The sequence below is a fragment of the Asparagus officinalis genome, chromosome 1 (genome assembly GCF_001876935.1).
Source record: "Asparagus officinalis chromosome 1, Aspof.V1, whole genome shotgun sequence".
Classification (NCBI taxonomy): Eukaryota; Viridiplantae; Streptophyta; class Magnoliopsida; order Asparagales; family Asparagaceae; genus Asparagus; species Asparagus officinalis.
This window is the reverse complement of record NC_033794.1, coordinates 90,565,334-90,584,680: the sequence shown is the minus strand read 5'-3', so window position 1 is coordinate 90,584,680 and position 19,347 is coordinate 90,565,334. Positions and strand designations below refer to the sequence as shown.

Genomic DNA, 19,347 nt, shown 5'->3' with positions numbered 1-19,347 from the left:
TTGGAAAAAAAAAAAAAAATAAACACATGAAACACTCTGCTTGTATGGAACAATTGTTATTATTTTTTTCTTTTTTAAGGAAAATATACATTTAACGCACATAATAACAAGCTCCACCACTAGGAAAATAAAGGCTTTGTCATGTGACATACTAGACTTTCCCATTTGTTATTTTGTTTATACTGCTATTTTAACTGTTTAGACCTATTCTAATTATTATTTCAACTGTTTATACCAATTTTTTAAGGATTACTTTAAAAAGATTGTGTCCCTCCACGATCTTGTAAAATCTTAAATATATCCAAATATAATGTTTTACGATTGTGTCACATGCATAGATGACATGGCTTTAATGCATGAAGTTGCACCCTCTCTCATACATCTCAAATGAACAGCGGTGAATCATTACATCTTCTGTCATTCATCTAAAATGAGCAAATGGCGAACTGTTAGATCATGTACAATTTATTTGACTATATATATTGAGCTATAGCTCTCCTTCTTAATCTATTTCAACTGACATAAATAGAACTATAGTTAGCATAATTATTCACTGAGTTATGTATTAGATATCCTGTTTTCTATGCTTGTAATGATGAGATGTTGGAGGTAATCATGTTAGACCAAAATAAGTTTGATTAGAATAACGTTAACGGGTGTGTTTGGTAACCAAAGTGTTTCTTTTTGTTGTGTTTTTTGAAAAAACACCATGCCATGGTGTTTATTTTTCAAATGTGTTTTGAAAACCAATTTAACTCACACTGAATTCAGTATCCAACATCAGAATACACTTGATTCTTTTCAATCCCAGATGACCTAATTTATGCATACTACATGAAGAAATCAAAACAATAACAAATGGGACTTACTCATCAAGAGATACGTGGATCGCAGGCTTTGCCGCTTTCTTCTTCTGACCCCTCAGCCACTCCCTTTAGCCTCGCTGCAACCAAACCAACCAAAATTTGTAAAAATCATCCAAATCCAAACTAAATTTTGGGATAATTGTGAAAATACACTTACATATTCCCAAGGAGATGGCGGTTGAAGGTGGGGGCTGGGCGATGAGAGAGGGGAGAGAGAGAGGAGTAGGAGAGCAGCTCGACGAGAAGTGAAAGAGAAACTAGGGTTAGGGTTTTGATTTGGTTTTTGGTGACGATGAGAGGGTGAGAGCCTAAATGGGAACGCGACTCGGAGGCGACAACGGCGATGAGGAGGCAGCAGTGGTGACGTGGAGGCGGCAGCGGCGACTACTCCGGAGGCGGCTGGCGACGCGGATGACCGCTGCGGTCGACGATCGGAGGCAGCGACGCGAACGGCGGAGGCGCGCGGATTCGGAGCAGCGGCGACGGCTTAGGGTTGAGGGGGGAAAGGGGATCGGGTTGGTTTTGGGGGAAAAATAAAAGCAACGGAGATATGAAAACAGAATTAATGCTTAATGTTAATTGTTACTCTAGTATTTATTGCTAATGTGTGTGTATATATATGTATAGAGTATAATTTTCGCTAATTTTACGCTGAAACTCATGTCATTTTTAATGGCTTAAATACCCATATTGGTATTTTAATTCAATCACATTTGCCAAGAAGGTATTTTAAATAAAAAAATCGGCGTTAAGGTATTTTAATTGATTAAAATTACCAATTAGGTCATTTTTCTCGTCGGCGACCACTTTTCCGGCGAGAACTCGTCACGTGCGTGACACGTGATGACTTAATCTGTGTTTTAGCTGATGATGTGACTCGGTTTGCTGATGTAGCTCGGTTTTAGGTGCTGATGTGGCTTAATCACAATTTAAGTCCAAAACGAACCAACCTGAACCCTAAAAATTTCAAAACAAAGATCAAACTTCCACGCATTCCCTCCAGATCTCAGATCCAACTCAATTATCTTACCTTTACCGCTAACAGAAGCAGCCAAAACCCCCGATTCCAGGAACTTCTAGAAGAAAACGCCATGGGAATTCGGAGAGAAGAGAGTGAGAAGACGAAGATCACTGCAGACTAGATTTCCGCCGGCGCGGCCATGGATCGATGCAAGAGAAAGATGTTCTATTTATACGGTAATTTCTCTACTAATTTTTCGCTAATTTTTTTACCAATTTTAGAAATGGGGGATTTTAAAATGCATCGACTCTTATTCTTCCTGCCACTGCCACGTCAGAAAACCGGTTGAATTAAAATGCACGTGACGAGTTCTCGTCGGAAAAGTGGTCGCCGACGAGAAAAAAGACCTAATTGGTAATTTTAATCAATTAAAATTCCTTAACGCCGATTTTTTTATTTAAAATACCTTCTTGACAAATGGGGTTGAATTAAAATACCAATTTGGGTATTTAGCCCATTTTTAATTGCACATGTTATCTCCATCATTCTTGGCGGCGCCCTTTGCAAGTAAGGAACAACTTTGTATTTAATATTATTTTATATTTAATACAACTAGGGGTGACCACTATTTAATATTATTCTAAATATTATATTTTAATAAAAAGTCATGTTATTAATTATTCTATTTAAATTATAGTAATTATCATAAAAAAGTAAAATATTAAAATTTTATTAATAATATAATATTTTAACTAATATTATATTAAATTAAAAAATTATAATATTTGATTAAATATTATATTATTGAAATATTATATTAAATATATTGTTTGTATATTATATCAATTATTATATAATATATCATATTATTATAATATAATATATTATATTAATTAAGTCTAAAATATCAAATTGATATATTTATACGAACATGTTTGTCAGTTTGGTATATTAATAGGCTAAAATATCAATTATTATATAATATATCATAACTATATTTAATGTTATTAATAGGCTAAAATATCAAATTGGTATTTTTATACGAACCTGTTTGCCAGTTTGGTATATTTAAAAACTCCAGCGACGACAAGACATTTTTTTCGGCCTTTTAGTCAATAAGACACTTTTCTCAAAATTTCGGCAAGAAAGATTGTTTTAACCCCCTTACCTCCCGAAATTATTAAATCTGTGTCCAAAACTATCAAAAAAATTTCATCCTCTCCTTCTCCCCCCCCCCCCCCCCCNNCCGTCGTCGACATCCTCCTCCTCCTCCTCCTCTCCAATTCCTCTCTCCTCCCCTCTTAAAACTGAGTATGTCCTAAAACTGAAGTTCTCATTTCTGATTTATTTTATTACTTATTTTCACGAGTATACAGGGATATGACGTCTTCATAATGAGCCGAATGTTATAATTCATCGTGATTTAAAGCCAAGGTAACTTGAACTGATAATTTTCATTTCATTTTGATATGAATAAACTTCAATTGCTAGTTCTTATTTGATGTTGATGTGAAAAGTTCATTTGGTAAAAGTTTCTTTCAGGAACGTCCTTTAGGTGAACTCCAATGCTGATCATTTGAAGGTTGGAGATTTTGGGTTACGCAAGCTTATTAAAGTCCAAAACTCCCATGATGTATATAAAATGACTAGAGAGACTGGAAATTGTGAGTATAAAATATATTTCCTTCAAAAAAAGAATGAGTGTTATACTTTAAACTAATTGTTATTTCTTTCTGAGAACGAACGACCGATACATGGCACCAGAAGTATTCAGACACAGGAAATATGACAAGAAAGTTGATGTCTTCTCATTTGCCATGATATTATACGAGGTAGTTTGATTTTTCTAATAGCATTCCAGTTTATCAGCATGTAGGTTACCATGCTTGTTGACTCATTCGTTATATTTAATTTTAGATGCTTGAAGGAGACCCTCCATTAGCAAACTATAAACCTTATGAAGCTGCTAAATATGTTTCAGAGGGCATCAACCAACATTTCGTGCAAAAGGATTTATTATTGAATTGAGGGAGTGAGTAGAAGTTAGCTAATGGAGGAGGAGGGGACGGTGAGGAGAGGGATGGAGTTGGTGGGGGAAGGGGAGGCGGAGGAGGGGAGGAGAGGGGAATGGGAGAGGAGGAGGAGGACGTCGACGACGACGACGATGAGGAGGAGGGGGGGAGGGAGGGGATGGACTTTTTTTTGATAGTTTTGGACACAAATTTAATAATTTTGTGGGGTAAGGGGGTTAAAATAAATTTTATTGCCGGAATTTTGAGAAAAAATATCTTATTGACTAAAAGGCCGGGAATAAATGACTTGTTGTCGCCGGAGTTTTTAAATATGCCAAACTGGCAAACATGTTTGTATAAAAATACCAATTTGATATTTTAGCCTATTAATTAATAACATTAAATATAGTTATAATTAATTAGTAATTATAATATAATATATTATAGTTTAGTATAAAGTAAAATAATGTATTATATTATAATAACATACCAAATAATATGTTAAAACCAATTGGGTAAATTAATTTAGACTTAATTGATAGATAAATATTGTACTTTAATAAGGTGCCACATCATCAATTATCGCATATGAATAGTCAAATCAAAACTTCAAATTGTCTCGTTATGAAATTTGATTGCAAAAATTTGATCGCAAGGTCCGAGAGATGTGAACTGTTTATGAAATTTGATCGTTAAATATGAATCTACCCCGTCTAAACCTGCTTCATGCATAACTTCTCCATTGTTCGTTATCCCAAAACAAATATGAGTACCCAGAGCTCTTATGTCAAAGCTGTATCATCTACTGCGCTAATAAACAAGAGTAAGAGCTTCTCCAACCGAACTTCATCCCATCAATTTGACGCAAAAAAAGTTACTATTTCTCCTCCAACCGAACTCTTATTCAACAATGGAAAAAATAGATAGTTTAATCCAAACACTTAAAATTTCATAATACTAGAACCAAATAGAACATTGAACATAAACTAGAACAACATTGGAAATTAACACTAATTGCAATACATTAAAATTAAAGGAAAATAGAACATTGAACATAAACTAAAAGATAAGAATAATTATATAATTTTTATATTTTTATTTTATTCATAAAATATATTATTATAATTAATTATATGTATTATATAATTATATAATTATATAATTTGTTAAATATTTTTAATTTCAAAAAATGTTAAAAGATAAGAATAATAAAAGGAATATTCCAATTTGGTGTAACATTTGGTGTAATGGGTTGGAGATGGAATAGTAATTTGGTGTAAAAAGTACACCAATTTGGTGTAAAAACTACACCATTTTGAGTTTTATGGTTGGAGATGCTCTAACACACAACGCATCCGTATTAAACTACAGCAATAAGACGAAAAACGCCATCATGAACCACAATGCAGTCCTTCGAGGAGAAAATTCAATGTTGCTGTTGATGTACCCTTTTGATGTTAAACTTACACTCATTAATTGTAAACAGACCTGTAGTATAACCGTTGTCAATTTACTACCCTCTAACTTAAATTTTGCAATTAGACCCTCAGTGAAATTATTTTGACCATCTCACCCAGAAAGAAAGAGAATTATTTTTTTTTTTGACAAATAGGACCCCTGAGTGTTATAATAATAATAACAATCACTCAAAGGGGTGCAAAAATAAAACTAGCGCAATAGTAAATTCAAAACAGCAGTACTACATAGCACATATCCGCAATAAACCAATGTTTAAATGTAAAACATTCAAACTTATTAACATACGTACAGCCGATGGACTACCAGAACGAGTACAACGTCCATCATGAAAAAATAATTGTTATATACTTCCGAAAAGCTTACTCATGATAATAATTGGATGTACTGTTGATAAAGGCAATCACAATGAATTAATGACAATAAAGGCCGTACCTGCTGTTTTCAGCATACCAAGTTCACAGCTCAATATAACACAGAATTAGCCATATATAAATAACACAGAATGAGGTGGAAAATAAAATAAAAGGGTGCAACACGCATTGCGCTGCTCCAGTTTCAGCACCTTTCTGTATACAACAATGAGCTGAAAGACTAATCACTTTGATACAATATCTTCTCTATACAGATTCAAATCAAAATGGCACGATAAAGAAGGAAAAGCCCAAAAAAGCATGGCCACTGGGGCTTGCATTTTATACAAGTAGATAACAATGTGGTGACGTGTCCTCGTGCCTCACAAGTAGCCCACAATCAAACATTCAGATGTAACGTCTTCTCGTTACACAAGAATTTTAACAATTCCATCGATAGGACCAACCAAGCTATCCATTAGGAAAAGGATTACCAATGAAGAGGGCAGCATCCAATACAAGGCTCTCAAAGCCAAGGAAGAGAGGTTTGCTCAAATTTTCCTTTGACGGAGGACCACGACTCTCCTTAGCTTTCCTTGTCTGAAATAAAGAAAAGTGAGCACAGGTAGAACCTGCTGAATATACAGATGAAATAAAGAAAAATGTCAAATAACTGGCAGATGTACTTCAATGTAGTACCGGTTTAACATAAGATGGGATCCCCTTTTTCACAGCTTCGATACTTCATTCCAATTCCTATATTAACTTTTCAAGTGAACGCATTGATGTATGAGATCTAAAATTTCAAATACAATGCTATGTCTGCATTGATTGGCTTTGGTACTTCGATGTTTACATGGGCATGTAGTCAGGGAACCAAGAAGCAATGGTTACGATCTTACTAGTTTTTGAAAATTAAAATCTCATAGACTTAATTAAACACCTGCAAACTACATGATAGGCTTATCCATCAGGTGATCTGACCACTCACCTTGTTTACATGTTCTAGAACAAATCTCAGCAAAACATTGTACAATAAGAAAACTTCAAAACTATATGTTGATGGTATCTGTTCTACACTAGACAGCTGCCCATCTAGCACCATTTCGAATCAGTAGTCTTCAAATCCAGTTTTCTGTACATGGACATTTCATTAAATGTAGATAGAAGTGAACAATGGATCACTAACCCAACTATCCAGTAGCACAAGCTTTCTAGTGTATGCCAAAAAAAGTGAAGACTTGTGGTGAAACCACTATGCAAGCATCATCTCCATATACATACATATACAACAAATACACATATATACATAAATTCATGTATGTATGCATAGAAAATATGGCATGAGGTGGCAGCTGATTTTGGTAAATGATCTAGCTATGACGAGGCCCGTCCTGCTAGTCATATCGTAAAATATGACCCTCACCATTTCTAACTTAGTACCTCATCTTGTTAAAATGGCAACTTATATCCAGAATTTCATGGGTGTGGGCATGTGCCTATGTGGAAAATGTGGGCATGAGGTGAACACCTCATTTTATAAATGAGCTATTGAGAGATAAACTAGTGGTGAGAGCTAACTGCTAGTCGTGTCGAAATAGGTGGACATCACTTTTTCCTCTTGATAGATTTATTTTGCTAAATGAGGTGATAGCTAGTATGCAGTCTACCCGTGTATACATGCAAGTCGTACACATACATACATACATCAATATGAATGTGTATGGGTGTGAAAAAAATAGTCCTAAGATGACTCCTTAAATAACTATCTCAGGATGACTATAATCATGTTCTTCAGCATTAGGCTCTTAGCGGATGATTCATATCGTCCATAATCTCCATGTAAAGAAATGATTGTGTAGAGAAACATGACCTACACACTTCTTCACCATAAATAGAATAATGTTCTTTCTTTCTTGAATAGCATTTCTTTTTTCTATTATAGAAAGATGCTGATCTTGTCAAAATTACCTGATATTTTACACCGAGGTATTAGAGATGTGGAGATCATGATGAACGATGTGGGCATGTTGCAAACTCACCTATAAGATTTTACAAAACAATGGTAATATTTTTACATTTTCTGTACTTCTTTTACTATTAAATGCTAATTATGTAACATGAGATTATAAAAAGTACAAGATGACTAACTAGCTCAAAGTATTCTATTATTCTTAGATTTAATATATTACTAAACACCCTACTTTGGACAACTTATAAGAATATTCAATATAATCATCACATAAATAGTTTTATAATCTCGAATTTCATGAAAGATGCATTATACAGAATATAATAAAGTTTAGAAGAAATTAATACGTGACCATTTGGCATACTTCCATATTCGTGCGAATTCCACTTTGGACCAGTAAAACATTATGAGCGCATTTGTTCATTCTAAGCTGTGTACTTAATGTGCTTTAAAAAGTCATTTTTCAATGAATCTCGAACATCGAAGCTGCTAAAATCCATGTAAACTCTCCTTTCCTTCTGTCCTCTAAATAACTTTCAAGTTTCAGTTTTCCATTTATACCTGCTTGACGCATTGGCAAGATGCATTAAATTTAATTTTTGATTTTAGGCGCTCAAAATAGTGTAGGTCGACTTAACAAACAAAAATTTCAACTCGAACAGAAGGTTTTTCAGTTTCAGTGTCTTATGGTTGAATTTCAACTGGAAAGATTCACTCCCTACCCTAAATTATTAGTTTTGGAAGAAGAAAAAAAGTTGTTGCAAGAGCCTACCAATGTAAATTCAATGATGAGCTGTCAAAATTTGGAATTCCCCCACGGCAAATTTGGAAGCTTTACACGTGCACGCATGTGGGGTTTAGCTAGACAGCCATAAATTGTAACTATGTGCATGTGTTTGCGTGTGTTTATATATGCAAGCACCATTATTAATCCAAAAACATGACTAAATTAATTACACACCTAGTGAAGTCCATCATATGTCATAAAAGTGAATGATCTGCACTGTCATATTGATAAACATAATATTAAAGTTCTATAAACATAAAAACATGCACTTTTGCATCTTCTAGCTTGTGGATTATTAGATTCTTTTGGTGATATTGTTGACCATTCATTTTTCCATGACTTCACGTACAACTAACAAGTCAATAAATGCATGATTTTTTATAGAAAATATAAAAACAATTTTGATCAATTTGAGTTGAGCGGATTGTCCATTTTGAATAGTATTATGTACTTTGATTGGTGGGCATAACTAGCTTAATTGTGCCAAGGAGTATGAAACTCTCTTCCCATGATAAATGCACACATGCGCAAACGTGCACAGTTTTCTAGATTCCCCCCCCTCTGAAAGCAAAATATCTTCAAAACATCTTGTATACAGACATAACTAAATATATGTATTCTTTTTTGAATTTGTCTTCTTAAACATAAACTACGAACATGAGGTAATCAAATGACTAGTTAGTTTCCATTGTCCCTTTTGTGCCAATTTTGATGGATGAAATATCATTTTGGTTTTTAGGAACTCTAGATGGTACACAGATCAGTACAGTACCAAGTTGGGTAGATTATATTCACCTCTACAGATTATGGTTTTAATGCCTAAGATAGTATAGATTAAGACGAATGAAGTGTACATACAATCTGGATAGCATACCGCTGACTTTTAATTGTAAGCATTTGTTTCCAAGTCCTTCCAAAAGGAGCATAAGCTGTATGTGCATCACATTTTTAATGCACTCGTGTATGGCTCGATAATTACATATTAATCCAATTTAGTATTTATTTATCTGTCAACACACGTGCTTAACCATATGTGTATGAATACACGTGAGTATATAGGGATAGTGGATATGGGTTGTCGTATGGTTACCAAGAGGTAGGAGTGTTTTTTTTTTGGGGGTGCGGGGTGCGTGTGTGTTGTCATATCGCTACCAAGAAGTAGTAGTGGCATGTGCGCACGCTCTCATGTTGTGTATTATCTCAGGATCTGGCTTCTTAAATGAAGACCATATTTAACAAAATTTGTCCAGTATCAATTTCTCTATTCTCCTTTTTCAAGCTAATGTCAAAAAACAACTTCTTTATTTCACAATATAAACACAAACTTCTCCATTCCTCTTTCTTATTGATGTACCATGTTTTCCTAACATCAGGGCCGGCTATTCCTTCTGGACAAAAACAGGAAGGTGGTCTGTAAGAACGGAAACATGGCATTACGATGATTGTGGAATTAGAGTGATTTCGGTGCACAAGAGGCAGAAGAAAAGCTGAAGATTTGCTAGTTTTAGATATTTCTCTGGTCCAATAGATAAGCATCGTCTTGGTGGTACTACCAACAGATCTGTTTCTCCAATATAGTATATGCATCAACTTCAGACATTCAATATCATTTATTCAGTATATAGTGATTTAAGCACAGTAACTTCGTCCATGACATGGCAAGTTATTTCGTTGGTATGTTTCATGTGGTGCGAGATATGCGAGAAATTGATGAAGGAACATATGTTTTTTTTACGTTTAATGAACTCTAGGTTCGTATAGATTATATGCTGGAATTTCCATCTAGGATTTACTGAAAGAGAAGAAGAAAAAGGGAAGAAAAAGAGAAAAGAAACAGAGAGAAGGCAGTTAGAAAAGTGAAAGAAAAGAGAGAAAAACAGAGAGAAGGCAGTTGGATAAGGAAACAAGCATAGGAGCTTATAGCAGTAATCCTCAAAGTCTTATCAACAACCACGCCACCCCACATCATCCCGAATACAACCAAAAAGAAAGAAGGAGAACCAAACTCCAATATAAGAAAGACAATAAGAACTTCACTATTTGGGAGTAGTAATGCCCCCATTGAAATAAAAAACAACGGTCTAAACATGTAAAATGAACGAAGATTGCTAAGACAAGACAAGTGAAGTAACACTGTTCAACATGCTAGTCTAGCAACATTAGCAAGTATATTATAGTATAATATCAGTATTTAGGCTTACCTGTACATAAATTTTACAAGTGAAAAAGGCCACTCTTCAAGAAAAAGCACAGTCCCGTAGTTACTATTATTAGCCTGGCCCTGAGTTTGAAGGTCTCGAATATAAATTACCCTGCACCCCTTGCCGGAGTGGATGCTGAGATTGCTGTTGCTGCTGCAACTGCAGCTGTGACTGAGACTCTTGTTGTAGCTTCCGCTGCCCTCCAACGCCATTACCATCCACCTTAACATTTCCAGAAAACTGTCTATGTGCTGATCCCTCGCTGGAAGATGGAAGTGACGCATCAATTCCTACTATGGGTGAACCAGCCAAGTTAGCGGTCGAATTCGGTGAGTTTGTATCATATGATGGCTCTGGATTCCACTGCACTGCAGGGGAAACCAAAGGAGCAGAACTTGTAGAATCTGACCGAGGAAGTGATGTAGCTGGAATCATATGATTGACTTGGACTTGATCACCTAAAGACTGCATTCTACCATCAGAACTTAGCTGTCGATTCTGCTGCATCATTCTTGGCATATTTTGATTCATGTGACGCTGTTGGTGTGGTGCCGATGGAGCTGCCAAAGGAATTGAAGAAGGATGTGGAGGTTGCTGGGGAGCTATTAAAGTGTGACTGCTGGGAACTGGCATTAGACTTTGGTCTGAATGAGACGGCAACGGTGGTATTTGCTTTGATGGTTGAGGAGGTGGCCGAGCATACAATTTGTGGTGGTTTGCGGATTGCGGCAAAGTTGAATTTAAAACTGAGCTTCCAGGAAAGAAGCCTGAGCCTTGTTGAATCAGATGCTTATCGGAAACTTGGTTTCTGGGACCCACAGGCATACCACTGACTTGAGAGGGATCAACACTAAGATTTTGATGTGGCTGCATTGTCCCCCCACCTAAACCTTTTGCAAGTTTAGCCTGCTGCTGCAGCAGTTGTTTTTGTTGCTGCTGATTTCTAGGTTGCTGCAGTTGAGCTTGCTGCCTCTGTCTTTGCTTCATCATCTGATTTTGCATTCCAGAGATTGGATGTGAATTACGTGGCATCTGCTGCTTGCCATGTTGGGCCTGTGAAGGGGGTGGAGTTGCAGAAGGAGATGGCTGAGATTGCTGTTGTAGCTGTGTACTTTGTACTGCTGACATGGCACTAGATGGAGAATATGGTTGCGGAGCTTGAGGCATCATTCGTTGTTGGAGTTGCCTCTCCTTGGCTAGGCGCATAGCATAGGCTTGCTGCTGGGGGCTTGAATGGTTCACACTTTGAATATGAGGATGGTGGGGGTTGCCAAGCATGTGGGGTTGCTGCGTCATATGGTGGGGCTGCTGCTGCTGCTGCTGAGCTGGGTATGACTGGACTGATGGAAGGCCAGTTGTAGTAGAAAATGGGGCACTCATAGCACTGAAAGGGGGCACAGCTTGACCATTACCTTGAGAGACTTGCATCGAAAGATCTTGCATCATCATTTGCCTATGGTCCTCTGTGTTCTGAGATGGCTACAATACCAGTAGTTTCTAAATTCAGAATTTTGATAAACAAGCATGTGATCAGCGCTTTAAAAGTTTCCCAGAGGATAAAAGCATAAGGTTTAAATGACTTAAAATTGTGGCACAAATTAGCAAAATATCAACAGGTATCCATTTCGACCAACATATAACCAACCAGCTTACACCTAATATCCAATGATCAACAAACAACTATATATTTTTCTCCATAAATGCCCATGGATTTTCCCATCCTATGCCATTGACCACGTCATTGCAGAGTTTTCTTGCGCTCCTTGATTTCTTATCCTACGTTATCAAGCTTGTCCTCATTGAGTTATCTCCATCTTCGTTAATTCTTAGTTGTCTATCTCTCCTACTCTTTTCATTAAGGCTCTGACCTTTTTCAATTTTGACACTTATTTTCAAAACTCCCGGATGTTAATCCACCTTAATTTTGGAGAAAGAAGAAGGTAAAAAATAACTTAGCTCATATAATTAAAAATTCTAATGCATGTTACTGTTGACATTAACAAAATTTTATGGTTACTAAAATCTATACTTGCTGAGGGACTTTCCTTTATTACAGTTTCCCTTTCTTATAGAGTTTTTCTTCCGCATGACTTCCTATAGAAAAGTCATACAATATTTTATTACCCCCTTCAGTGATCATCGAATAAAAAAAAGGTTTTCTCTTAACAAGGGAAAGAAGCGCGAGCATAAGCATGAGCAATTCTTGAATATAGATTTCTACATGGAGGGCTAAAGGTCATCTTAATTATCCTTGTATTTCCATTAAAATAATAATATGGACATCAAGGCCACGGAAATGAAGTGACAATAGTTTTACAACTCACAAACCCTTGTTATCAAATCCTTGACCAAGAGAGCTATGGGAAAGAGATTGCCTAACCATAACTCCAGCTACTACAGATAGGGAGACTGCAAGTTCTAATGCATTTTAAACTTATGCAACATGCAAGAGAACAAATAACTGCACAAACACAATGAACTAAATCCAGACAAAAGGTCAAGGTATAGTCAAGAGACAAATGGAAATCTTTGTTTCCACTGAATGAGGTCAAGACCATACATTAAAATGAGAAACCTTTTATAGAGAAAGGGAAGTGAATGATACCTCGAATACCAAAATAACAACTTAAAACATGGAATTGAAGTACTAGAGTGAATTGTGATAAATTACATAAGGAATCATGAAAAATAAATGGTTACCCGTGTTCTCAACATTGAGTTTCCTGGGCCAGAAACAGCACCAGGATGGATGTTGACAGGATTTGACACTCCTGCCCCACTACCTGCAAGCACACTACCAGCAGAAACCATTGGCATGCCTGGAGAGATTATTCCCTGAAAGCCTGGCCTCGACAAGGGCATGGTTCTAGCACCCATCATCCCCATGCCATTACCCGAGGGTAACATGTTAGCACCTCGATCAACACCCATAGGCAAAGCCCCAGGTGCAGACAAGGTAGACTGCTGCATATTTCTACCAGAGAGCATTTGGGAATAATGCATTTTTTGTTGGTCATCAACGGGTAAAGAAGCTGCTCTAGGCATGCAATACCTTTGTGCATCCCTATGACAAGTTTCACTATTTATTGTAAACAAAGACTCTTCACGTAATAATATAATGGAAGATCACCAGGACCACCAGTTATTTATTACCTAGCAGGGGGATTCAATGGAGTAGAAGGTGACTGTAAGTTGCTTCCTACAACGCCACCAGAAGTTCCTGGTAACATGGCGTTCACACTTGATGTGGGAAGAACAGGTGAACCTTGATGACTTGGAATTGCCACACCACTTGTATGAGAACTCTGATATCCAAGGGAAAGTACATCTGGACTTGAAGAAATAGCATCACAGAGATCAAGCGGTCTGTATCACATAAAAAATAACCATTACAATATCAGCAAAGTGGTCAGCATCGCAAATAAAAAAAATGAATGCTACCATAATCTGGAAATTATCATGAAAGAAAATATGAGTACAATTATGCAAATTGATAGGAGTAATAACAAAATGATAAGTAACTCAAATATAAGATGTCATGCATCATTGTGACTTACGATAGGAAACCTCCACCCAGGTTGTTCGGGCATGTCTGAGAAAGAGCAACAAAATGAGAACTGTGGACTGGAGTCATTTGTTTTAGTTCTTGGGTATCCTTCTGGTGAAACCATGCACAAATGAGTTCAACAAATGGAATAAGTTAGCAAAGCAACTAAAGACTTTATGGACAGACCCCAAACATAGATACAGACATAAAATAGCTAAATTTAAATAGGCCACTAGTTTAGAAAAAAATAGATATTCCGCAGAATTTCATGCTTTTTTTAACCCATAAATGTGTTCTGAGACATATAATATTCGATAGGTAAACATCAACAGTAGTGTTGCATGCCCTAGCTTTATAGATCAGAAAACAGCTGTCTTAGTTACAAGCCATGCTAAATAAGATCCTTGAGAGCCACTGTTATTTAAAATAAGAAGACATATTCTTCAGCAACTAGCATGAACCTTTTCATGCTATAGTAACCAAGATGATACTAATAATTCACCCTGAATTTAATAGGCTATACAAAAATAGGTATTTAAGAGCTACCTATGCTATGGAGGCCTTATAGTCACCGCCACTTAGGCTATTTTTGTTTTTTTCCGTAGTCTGGGTACTATTTTGAAGTAGTCCAGGCACACCCTTTTATCTCATGTTTGTTTTCTTATGTGGCCCGGACTATTTCTAAGGAAGGGCTGGGTAATTCCCAGGAAAGGAGACTAAGCTAAACCCACCCAACCCTCACCTTTACATTTCAGGTATTAGTTATCTGGCCGGGATTAATCTTTTTGGACAAAATTGTCTCTACCCTTCATTTTTCTTCACCACATATTCTTGTTATTTCTTTGCAAATCCAATCCAAGAAGCTCACATCTTCTTCAAATCTTTGAATGCTTTTGTTGTTTACTTCACGTTTGGGAGACATCTTACGGGGCGCAGGGATTTTGTATCTAATAACATATCTGCTTAGTAATTCAAACTCAGGATGATGCCAGAATTCGTTTTGATGATTTGGAGTGCAAACTTCATCTTCATGGATTCACTCACCATGTTGCTTCTTATTGTGACTGAATATTACAATTTTCATGGAGGATGTATTCCTTTTAGCTCTCAGTTTATAAGTTAGAACATATATCACTGATGCAACATTGAAATCTATACATAGATCATCCCTATACTATGCCAAATATTTGCTCATTTATTGATTCCTAGTTAGTAGTGATACAAGAGATGCTTGCTTTTTTCATGAATGATTCTGAAACTGGAATAGTCATAATATAAATCGGAGGTGTTCCTTTCTTTGAGCCATTAATAAGATTTTGAAAGTTTGCAAACAGATACATACAATACTCCTTGACTTAAGAACAAAAAAGTCAATCTGTTTATGATATTAGTCTTCACGTTTCACAATCTCTTAAAAAAAAAGTGTTCTGGACTATTATAAGTTAGTTTGATTGGTAGTCCGTGTGAAAACAAATACAGGACAGAACTAAAATACTCCCCGCGAGGACTACAGTACCTCCAACCCCTCAAACAAAGTCAAAGGATAAGAAACAAATGTGGCCTTATATTTTCAGTACGAGTCCATTCTTCAAAATAAACAAATCTTTCCATGTCAATAATGCCAATCACAATAAAGCAACAAATACTGCAAAAGAACAAAATTATAAATTGCGATGAAAGCAGACCTGACTCCTACAGGAGTGCAGTTTCTGCCCAACCAAGATGATCTTTTCAAAATGAGCCTTCAAGGTATCCTCTTCCATGGGTCCTTGAAGGCGTTGAAATAGTTGCCTGGCACTTCCCTGATGTCAATCAAAAACATGAGATAGCATTAGTTTCATTATTGGGCCACTGTATTAAGAATAAATTATTATTCCAACTACTTTGGCCTCATGATAAAGACATCTCAAATTTCATGAACTTGGGGTCAGATGCATTTTAGGTTTGATCTCTTCCACCCTAAGTTTCCTTTATGATAGTTTCTCCAGGCCTGTCTTTGCTTTAGTTTCAATTTTTAAATTGTAAAATAATTAAGTATTCAGGAGCTATATATAAAATATTCTGTATCATTCTTGGTGTATGCTTGAGTCCACTCCATTCTGTTGATATGCATCAAATATCACTCTTGTCAAAAGCTTAAGCTCAACCATTCCGTTAGCTATGTGCAAAGGCGTAAGAAATAGACATCCATACACTTATACGGAACATTTAACTATTAATCTCACAAATGAATGAAAAGTAGCATTAGCTTCATTATCAAGTGATCCTGCAAGACAAATCAAGTGATCCAACATGGTGACCCATCTAGTTTGGTGATAAAGATGATTTTTAAGGCCCTAAGTTAACCTTATCTAAAATAGTTTAGCTCTCACAAGTTTCCACCAAACATGAATGAACCTACTTGTTTTCTAACCAAATTGATGCCATTTGTGGACGAACAAAGCAAGTGTTGTATATCAAAAACATGGAGCGTCCGTCGATAAAATAGTTATTTCAAATCCAAGGTAAGGATAGGACTACTTTTGGTGTTTTCATAGACATCAATGTATTAGCATATGCGTGTAACACTAATCAGGGGCTAGCGTGTTCCTAGACAGTGTTTGGCTAGAGTGTTGCTAACTTTGCACACATCTAGACCACTACAGACCAGATCATAATTAATGGTTTGGATGTGCGCTGCGTCAGCAAAACACCAGCCAGCACCATGGAGGACACACTGGCCATGGTTTACCATATATAATATGTAGATGTTAATGGCTATGAGTTGCAGGAGATCACTTTGTTAAAGGAGATGTGAAGAGATAAAGGATGATGAGACGCACTCGTTCAATTAACTAGCTAGATAAATGAAACAACTAATCCATCTCTTGGTTGTAAATTGTCATCTTATACCCATTTTTTTGATATATATATATATATATATATATATATATATATATATATATATTATATTAATATTAATACTGAAAAATGGAAAATCAACTAATCCATCTCCTTGGTTGTAAAATTGGTCCCCATCTTATACATTTTTTTTTTTTTTCGGAGATTAAATATATATTATGGTAGACACATACTAATGCATATAGGAAACATGGGAATGAGGAGACTGTTCATTGTGTTCAATGAGGTACCAAGAGGAGTTGTGACCCTCATCTTGTAAATCACATCGAAGCCTGTGGATCTCACCAATCCTACTCTTTAGTAGCTCATTTCGCTAAATGAGGTGGTAGCGCTTATCCATTATCGCAGATGTATGTAACATACATATATACATATAATCATATATATACACACATATAAACATGCATATACATACACAAATAAATATTCATGCACATATATACAAGTATATGTACACACACATACATAAATACATTGATTGGTGGTTGTGAGCCAACAGCTCATTTTGTCAGATTTGCTGCCAAGAGACGAAGATGGTGAGGCCCACACATCTGATGCGACTAGTAGGATGGGCCTCACAAGTTGTCCATCACTTGATAGCTCATTGAGCTAAATGAGCCATGACAACACCCGCACGCTCCCACCCTCTGTGTCCCCATGCATGCATGTGCATCTCAAGTCTCTTGTGAACACTTAATTTCCTTGGAATTAGCATAATGAATGTAACACAGCAATTAAATAAATCCTTTTAAAAAGAGAAGGTGCCAATATATTTCATCTTGTGCAATTGTCAAGAAAAAACAAAATACAATTCTAATGCCAGAAAAAGGGTCTAGAAGATGTCATGTAGAACATGCAAGGATGCACGGATTTTAATCGAAGACAGGTCCCATGTATTAACTTGACTGATCCTACATATCACAGTGTTATGCCCACTCTAATAGACTAACTGTGGATATGTCACTACATGCATGGGAAAGAGCATAAGCAACAGTTTTTATGATTCAATCGACATAGAAATAACAGTATGAGGGATACAGGAGAGACATGTCAGTTTGCTAACTAACTTATGCTCTTTACTCTTGCGTCCTTCCCCCTTGTCATCTCTCCCCAATTTTCAGTCTTTTAGGAGCCCTAGGATAACAATTAATGAAAATATATTCTTCTTGTTTAAAGATTACTAAATCAGGGATTCCCTTGAGAAAACAAATTTATTGGTCAAAATCAGGCCTTTAAGATTCTCAAGAGTAATCTTGTGAACAGTCATGTAAACATGACAGTTCTCGGCAGTTATGGAGATAAGATCATTATTGAAAGAAGAGCAGGAAAGAGGGAGGGAAACAGAAAAAAAGATGGATTAATCCAGAAAGAAATTATACTTACTATTAAAGGGGAATTATACTTATTGTTAAAGGGGAGTGAGAACTGTTACAAATACCAAGTGAGATAAAAGATTTATGAATTACTAAAAAATCTTTTAAAGGCTTAAATTTCAGGGAAAAAGGACGGAATATGGTCGGACTTCAGGTCCAAAATAATATATCCTGACTGAAAAATTCAAACACTCCTGTGTTAACAGTGACTGATATACTGTAAGGACCCAAGTTTAAGTCTCAACATAGTTCTGATGCCTTGCCTTTGGGATCCCAGGTATAGTCAATGGATAAGGTTGAGATGAGCCTGAATCCTCTGCACTATCAGCCCCATCGCCAGCACTCTTGTCCATTAGACACTTATGGCGCTCCTTGCATTCTTTAGGTTTCCGGAAGATACACTGCAAAATTTATGTAGAATCAACATCTCGGAATCACCTTTGAACTAGAGTATTATTTTGATGATAATAAAACAGTCATATGCTTGCTAAAAGCTACCACCTAAGTAACCAATCAGTGAAAACATCTTAAATAAGAGCGATACAAGAACTTACGCAAAGGTGGTGGCTAACCATTGTCTACAAATATGTATGGATGCATACCAAAACAGATAAGGAGAGAAAAAAGTAGAGTCGCAGAATTTTAAACATGGGTGATCCTAAAGTTTGTATGCATTTAAATACATTAAACTATGATATGTACCTACTGTCAGAGCGCAAGCTACACATTTGTGTTAGGAAAAAAAGACAAGTATGCAAGAATTAAGAGTAGTTCACCTTGAACTGCAGTGTGCTGTTGATAGCATCACTTACTAGCTCCCAATTTGGACCCATATCATGAACAAAGACAACAAGTGCCTGATAAAACATAAACTATATTACAAAACCTTTGATAGTAA

At 36.2% G+C, this 19,347-nt stretch overlaps 2 protein-coding genes and 1 pseudogene across 5 annotated transcripts in view; 1 reads left to right on the top strand and 2 right to left on the bottom strand.

The window, feature by feature from the left end:
• The window catches only part of LOC109827752 (polynucleotide 5'-hydroxyl-kinase NOL9), a 14,876-nt gene extending 13,593 nt beyond the window's left edge, over positions 1-1,283 (bottom strand). For all 3 annotated transcript variants that reach the window (XR_002243502.1, XM_020394775.1, XM_020394778.1), the window contains exons 1-2: positions 1,024-1,283; positions 870-943 (exon numbers count right to left, since the gene is read on the bottom strand). The gene's annotated coding sequence lies outside the window, so the exon portion shown is untranslated. The remainder of the gene's footprint in view (positions 1-869; positions 944-1,023) is intronic.
• On the top strand, positions 3,221-3,863 carry LOC109843198 (annotated as a pseudogene).
• LOC109827737 (chromatin modification-related protein EAF1 B-like) overlaps positions 5,685-19,347 on the bottom strand; it is a 28,565-nt gene continuing 14,902 nt past the window's right edge. For both annotated transcript variants that reach the window (XM_020394754.1, XM_020394764.1), the window contains exons 15-22: positions 19,226-19,306; positions 18,713-18,850; positions 15,861-15,977; positions 14,186-14,286; positions 13,782-13,994; positions 13,329-13,692; positions 10,629-12,107; positions 5,685-6,268 (exon numbers count right to left, since the gene is read on the bottom strand). In XM_020394754.1, the coding sequence (XP_020250343.1) occupies positions 10,698-12,107; positions 13,329-13,692; positions 13,782-13,994; positions 14,186-14,286; positions 15,861-15,977; positions 18,713-18,850; positions 19,226-19,306 (2,424 nt within the window). In that variant the 3' untranslated portion in view covers positions 5,685-6,268; positions 10,629-10,697. The remainder of the gene's footprint in view (positions 6,269-10,628; positions 12,108-13,328; positions 13,693-13,781; positions 13,995-14,185; positions 14,287-15,860; positions 15,978-18,712; positions 18,851-19,225; positions 19,307-19,347) is intronic.